This window comes from Vespa velutina, chromosome 1 (assembly GCF_912470025.1).
Source record: "Vespa velutina chromosome 1, iVesVel2.1, whole genome shotgun sequence".
In the NCBI taxonomy this organism is placed as follows: domain Eukaryota; kingdom Metazoa; phylum Arthropoda; class Insecta; order Hymenoptera; family Vespidae; genus Vespa; species Vespa velutina.
Window position 1 is genome coordinate 2,257,377 of NC_062188.1, and position 7,521 is coordinate 2,264,897.

General features: G+C 27.5%; 1 protein-coding gene across 3 annotated transcripts in view; it reads left to right on the forward strand.

The window, feature by feature from the left end:
* The first annotated feature begins 524 nt into the window (after nt 1-524).
* LOC124948919 (protein tramtrack, alpha isoform-like) overlaps nt 525-7,521 on the forward strand; it is an 11,213-nt gene continuing 4,216 nt past the window's right edge. Inside the window, exons 1-5 of one of the 3 annotated variants that reach the window (XM_047493273.1) lie at nt 546-1,045; nt 1,452-1,805; nt 1,880-2,233; nt 2,334-2,463; nt 4,625-5,571. In XM_047493273.1, coding sequence (XP_047349229.1) covers nt 1,494-1,805; nt 1,880-2,233; nt 2,334-2,463; nt 4,625-5,376 — 1,548 coding nt within the window. In that variant the 5' untranslated portion in view covers nt 546-1,045; nt 1,452-1,493 and the 3' untranslated portion in view covers nt 5,377-5,571. Of the gene's footprint in view, nt 1,046-1,451; nt 1,806-1,879; nt 2,234-2,333; nt 2,464-4,624; nt 5,572-7,521 lie in introns of those variants that run through there. The other 2 variants (XM_047493255.1, XM_047493263.1) reach the window with 2 other exon arrangements.

The following is a 7,521-nucleotide window of genomic DNA, read 5'->3' on the forward strand; positions in this document are numbered from 1 at the left end:
ACATATGTAATCTATCAATGATAAAATTTATTTAATACAAGTCGTATCACTATGATGCGTTTGTTAAACTACCCTATATATTTATAAATACATGTATATATATATATATATATATATATATATATATATATATATATATATATATATACATGTGTGTGTACGCGCACGCGTGTGTGGATATTTAATTCAAACAATTATTTTCAAATCGTTTAAATTAGAATATAAATGAAATGTTTTATTTCCTTTAAATAATTAAAACAGACGGATGAGCTCTTTCCGTCATTGCATTTCAATAAAAAAATTAATAAGAATTTTCAGATCATGTGATATGACGAAAGAAAAAGGAGAGATTTTATTTTTTAATTTTTATACATACATATATGTATATATATATATATATGTGTGTGTGTGTGTGTGTGCATGTGTATTATTTTTTATACATAGCAACAAAGAATTGTAACAGATAAAAGATCATTTTAAAAATTGTACGCATTTTTATTTGACAGATCCTCACCAGGTGTCGCTTTCAGCTGACCGCTATATTGATCAAGTTAGATTTTATAAGGACGCACGTTGATAAGATCTTTCGTATTTGCTAGTTCCGCGAAAAGTTTTTTGCTATTATAACATTTGTTGTGACAGATTTTGGCAATAAGTTCTTTCATTCGGTCACCGTCGTAATTGTTCGCCTATGACGTCATTTGTGCATTACACAAGCGTCATCGCTTAGTCTGTTTTGTGGAAAATTTTTATAGGATTCGTGGTGTGCGGAATAGAATCGAGTCGTCTATATTATCTTTTTTGTTGTGTTTTTTTTTTTGGTTAAACACAGGTGCAAAAGTAATTTCGTACTGTGCGCATATTTTTTCTCCTACCTGTGAAAGTTACGCGACAGTGTTTTCACTCGCGGCCAAGTCACTTTCGGTGTTAAGCAAAGTAACACAGAGTGTTATTTATCTCCCATCATACATCATTGCACCAAATCTGTATTTATTATGGAGCGACAGTAACATATTTTTGTAAGCACATTGTTAAATTTTCCAAGGTATTTTTTGCTTTTCTCAATGTTATTTCATCACGTTAATACTAATGACACATAGAATTTACTGTATATACATATATATATATATATATATACACATATACATATACATATATATATATATATATATATGTATATGTATATATGTACATACATATTTTTTTTTTCTTTTCATTGGTAATATATCACATAATGTATACTAAGCCACATCAGGATTATTGAAATTTGGATTATACAAGTACATTCTCATTATGTTTCATTTCTTTGTGATATTTGTTTTTTTTTTTTTTTTATTTTTTTCTCTTTCTTTTTTTTTTTCAAACATCATTACTTATTGAAATGTATATGTGTATATGATTTATCTCCATATAATATTTAAGTGCTAATAAGTTTTATTCTTTTCTTTCAGTAAAATATATAAAAAAAAAAGGTGCTACAAGTTTATATCAAGATGTCCATGCAACAATTCTGCTTGCGATGGAATAATCATCAACCAAATTTCATTTCTGTGTTCTCAAATTTATTAAATAATGAAACATTAGTGGATGTTACATTAGCTGCTGAAGGCAGACATCTTCAAGCACATAAAGTTGTACTATCAGCATGTAGTACATATTTCCAATCGTTATTCACAGTTAATCCATGCCAACATCCGATTGTTATACTAAAAGATGTTAAATTCTCTGATCTCAAAATCATGGTAGATTTTATGTATTATGGAGAAGTTAATATTTCTCAAGATCAATTACCATCTATTATTAAAGTACGTATCGACAATTATAAAATATTTAATGTTTCTTAATGTATTAAGATATAATTTTTTTTCTTTCTTAACAGACAGCAGAAAGTTTGAAGATAAAAGGTCTTGCAGAAATGCATACAGCTTCATTAACTAAATGGCCAAGTAGTAGTAGCGAACAAGGAGCTGCTGATCGTGGGGAATCATGTTCTCCCAGTCCATCTCCTCTTTCTCCATCCTTCAGACGAAAGAGATTGAGAAAAACATCAACAGGATCGACATCTGGATCTGGAGACAAAACGGAAGAAATTAATGAGATTACATTGGTTGCTACTAACATTGTAAAACCTGAACCATTGATTGTATCACAAGAAAGTGGGGAAAATGTAAGGAGACCGGTGAACACTAGTACAGAGTCACAAGGAAGTATCGATGAAGATCAAATATCAATAGTGAGCGTTTTTGTATAATAAAAAAAAAAAAGAAAAAAAATACAAATTAACATTTTAAAAAGTATACAGAACAAATCATTCTAATAAATCTTTATTATAGATGAGTAATATGGAAAGTAGTTCTACAACAATGCCGGCACAAAGTGATACTACAATACAAAATGTGAATCAACCATCGAGTGGAAATGTAGCACAAAGTTCTGTTTCTTCTCAACCACCGGCACATCAAGGTAAGCTATTTTAATATTAAAATTCAATATTACTTAAATATATTAAGTATTTCAGGTTAGTATTAACAATAGATGTAGATTTCATTTAGATAGTATAGAAATAGGTGCAAGAAGGAAAGTTGATTTATATTGAGAATATTCTTTATTTCTTCATTCATTTATATATAATGCATGTATTATAATATAATCAATGATCATTATCTAAGTTCAGTTATTCATTGAATTAAAAATTTTTTATATTTTCTCATCTGAGAGTAGCAAAGAAAAATTAATAAGGTTATTTAGATTCATTATTTTATATAAAATAATAGAAGGAAGATATAAAGGATGTGTGATGATTAGGTCGTGAAAAATTATTTGATCAAGAAAACACGAAACACAATACTAACAAATAATTCTCTTTTTTTTTTTTTTTTTTTTTTTTTTTTTTTTTCTTTTTTTTTTGCTGTATGTAGGTAGGGAATACTATTCTTTATATAGAATTCTTTAAATCTAACTATATTTGCATGCTAATAAATCAGGGGAAAAAGCATGGGAAAAATGATAAACGGAATTTTGTAAAAATACTTTTGCACATTAAATATTTTGTTAACGTATGAAACTATTGATACATATTATAACTATTGTCATTATTGTTATTATTATTATTATTATTATTATTATTATCATTATCATTATTATTATTATTATTATTATTATTATTATTATTATTATTATTATTATTATTATTATTATTATTATTATCGTTATTATTATTATTATATGCAAACCAAAGTCCATAGGCAAATATAGTAAAATCTTGTTAGCTGTAATTAAACGTAAGATTTTCAGATATAGTTTAATACATGAACGTACTTGTACATATATAGAGTCATACACATATACGCAGATATGTATATGTATTACGTATATTGTTAATTTTTTTATATGATTAATTTATCACAATAATTATATGTAATAAATCGATAAGTAAGTTAACTTAAAGGTTGCATGTTGCTTGTAAATTAAGTAAATAATTTGATAACTTTTAATCTAGCGATGCATATTGGTTGTGATGGGTATTATAAAAACTGCATGTGTTAATAAGTACTATTGATACACATTATATGCTGGCACAGATGCGTTTAAATGTATTGCACAAAGAAAATCAACAGGCGTTTGACATGATAATAGAGCGAAAGTAAAGGAACAAAGATATAGAAATGATAATAAATTAAATTGCCTCACTGTCATTAAAATACTCTTCTCACCATGGTACACAGATACATAGCACACAATGTATATTTCGTGAAAGGACAGTAAATTGGGCCTTTGACATTGTTGAATGTGTATGTGTGCCTTGTTCTGTCCTATAATAAATAGTCATACACTTTTATATGATATAAAAACGATGATGTGCTTAAAAATGTATCTGTGCCATGCCATAATATCATTTATAATATTTTCACATACATATTATTTTCTATGTACATTTTTTAAATATTTATTATTCTTTCTCTTGCTTACAGCTTAGCATTTTTTTCAATTATATTGGGAGGAAATGACTTATTTTATATGACAAAATTATTAATCCGATTTTATTATACATTATCATTTATATAAAATATAAGATTTCGTTTTCTTTTCTTTTCTTGTTTGTTTTTTTCTTTTTTTTTTTTTTCCTTTTTTTTCTTTTTTTTCTTCTTTTTCAAATTGAACACTATTTTTATTATTATCTTAATAGAACTCTAACATTCACTATAATACATTTTACATATATAGCCGTCATATATGTCGTTATAAAAAATATATTAGAATATATGTCAAAGCAATTGTCGTATGATATATCAAGTGAAAGATCTAAATGATATAACTTTAGATTAGCTCGTTTGAATTATATATCGTAGACTTATTAGAATATATATATATATATATATATATATATATATATATATATATATATATATATATACATATGTATATATATACATATACGTACATATATATGTATATGTATGCATATATATATATATATATATATATATATATATATACATACATATACATAATTTTTACCTTATATGCATATATTTAATTTATTATTATTTTCAAACGAAACATTTTTTTCTCGGGATAATATTTTCCTGTGCTCTGACCAAAGATACATCGGTCTGTTCTACAGGATTACAATGGACTATTATGGAGCACACATATCCACGTTTCGCTCTGTCCTCGTGTCAAACGAATCTGTCGATCCAAGCGTCATCAGCGTTTACAACGCCTGAAATAACAACTTCTTCGACGATCAGCGATCAGTACTCTGGTACCAGCACCACTGGTTCCAGTTGTGCCCTGACGAGTTATCCAAATTCCTCGTCGCATGGGGGGACATCAACGTTACAGCATACATCAGCATCAAGTGCTCCACCGCCATCCTCAACACAGTGTCCGAGTAACTGCCAAAGTCCCTGCGCCAGTCCCCAAACGGCGATTAAAAGGAAAAGATCAACAAATCCACAAGCTGATGAGAACTTTATTAGAGCTCTCGATGCAGTGCGATACGGTGGTATAGGCTTTTGTAAAGCTGCCAGAATGTTCGGTGTAAATAATCGAACGCTTTGGCTCGAGTACAAGAAACGTGGTTATCCTAATAATCGACCTAGCTTAAAGTCAAGAGTGAAACAGGAAGTTAATTCTTCACCACCGCCTGCGGCACAATCGGCCCAACCTGTAAATTCGCAAAGTCCAACGCCCATGGGGCCGCCTTCGACTCCACACAGTACACACAATACCCACAGCACTCATACTATGTTAACCACTCATAGTCCTCATACCATGTTAAGCGGTTATATCGATAGTAGGCATACGGACTATGCACTTCCGAGTACCACTATGCCAATTAATTTACACGGAGTTAATTATAATGCCATGTGAGCTGAATCACGATCGGAAAATTATTTGTATGTATAGAGGAGCTTTTTGAGAAGTATTAAATTCGCGTGACGTTGTAAAGTTGAATTTTTAAGTAACGGAATTTATTTATCGATTTATAAAGAGCTCCATAATAATGCTATAATGGGGGAAAAAAAAAAATAAAATAAAATAAAAAAAAAAAAAAAAAAAAAAAAAGAAAGAAAAGAGGAAAAAAGGGAAAACAAGAAAACGAAGAAAAGAAAAACGATAAGACCCAAAATTTATGGGCAACGATTTGTCACATAATTCGTATACTCATTCGTATACTCGAAATAATTGGATTTTTGCCTATGGATGCATTAATCCAGTACTTTGTATACACAGAAGATTTTTATATTGTCAGGCCTCTAATGAAATCATAATAATTGGCTGATTATATTTCTCTCATGAGAAATTGGAAAAATTTGTAAATTGAATAATTTATTACTTTTAATCAATTCATTAAAATTAGTACTGTTTCGATAGTAATGTGATATATATAAAAGAAAAGAAAAGAAAGGAAAAAAAAGGAAAAAAAAAAAAAAAAAACAGAAAAAGAAAAAGGAGGAGAATGCGAATGAATATTCTTCTTGAAATTATTCGTAATTTTTAAATATACATATATATATATATATATATACACATATATATATATATATGTATATATATATATAGTGTATATATATACATATATATATATGTATATATATATATATATACATATATATATATATGTGTATATATATATATAGGGGAGAGTAACGATTTTGTTTTTTTTTTTTTTGAGTGTTTTTTTTTTTTTGTAAACTCTTTAAAATTTCGTTAACGTTAGGAAAGATATATTACTTACGTCTTTATAAAGGTCCTGAAATGTAAGCTAGAGTTGGTGTAATACCAGTGTTAATGTAGCTAAAAGAAGAAGAGAAAGAAGAAGATGAAGAAGAAGAAGAAGAAGAAGGAGATGATGATGATGATGATGTTGAAGAAGAAGAGAAAAAAAAAAAAGAAAAAGAAATAGAAAAAAAAGAGGGACAAGTATGAAAGCACTATTATCGATAATTGAACTATTCTGTTACACCACCTTTAGAGTATGATAATACCTTCAGTAACTTTTGTATGTATAAACAAAAAAAAAAAAAAAGAAAAATGAAAAAAAGAAAAAAAAGAAATAAGTGATTGTAGAAAAAAGCGCAGTATTCAGTTAAGAAAAAATATATCGCGTCTGTATTTGCACAAATTCATTACATCTAAAGAAAATTACATGCACGAATACCTACAAAAAGATCTACGAATACATACATACATACAATAAATACATACGTACATATATACATACATACATACATACATACATACATACAAACATACATACATACATACATCCATGCATATATACCTACATACTTACACATATACATACATATTTTCATTTCGCTATTTGCTTTATGGCAAGTTAAAAGGAAAGAAAAAAAAATATGTTCTCGTCATGGTTTCTCTTTTTCATTATAATATATACAAATGGCATCAAAATTAATAGTAATAATATATTCGTTATTACATACATTCTCGATATATGTTTGATATAATAATTTTCGATCATTCGAGAGATAAAAGAAAAAAGAAAAAGAAAAAAAAAAAACAAAAAGAAAAAGGGGGAAAAAAAAGAAAACTGGATTGTGCCGAAATTCTTTTGAAATAATTTACATTTATTTATCGTTCATGGTTAAACAGTCAATATCACACATCACAATATTTGTTCCTCTATAATATGTTTTTCTGTGTGTGTGTGTGTGTGTGTCCTTTAATATTAGATTAAATACAACAATAAAATATAAATATAATATATAAATCGATTCGTGTAATCGAAAGGATTATAAAGTTTTAAATGTTCAGTTATCATGATTTGATTTTAATTCGATGTTATATTATATTGATGCTTCGTTGACAAGACCAATGAAGGAAAAAAAAAAGAAACATGGGGGACGGGACGGGGGAGGGGAGGAAAAAGATTTTTTTCTTTCATTTTTTCGAAGAAAAAGTTATTATGATATATTATTATTATTAGAAATTCGATTTTGTAGATATATAAATGAATTTTATGTAAAATATCAGATATATTTAGCAATT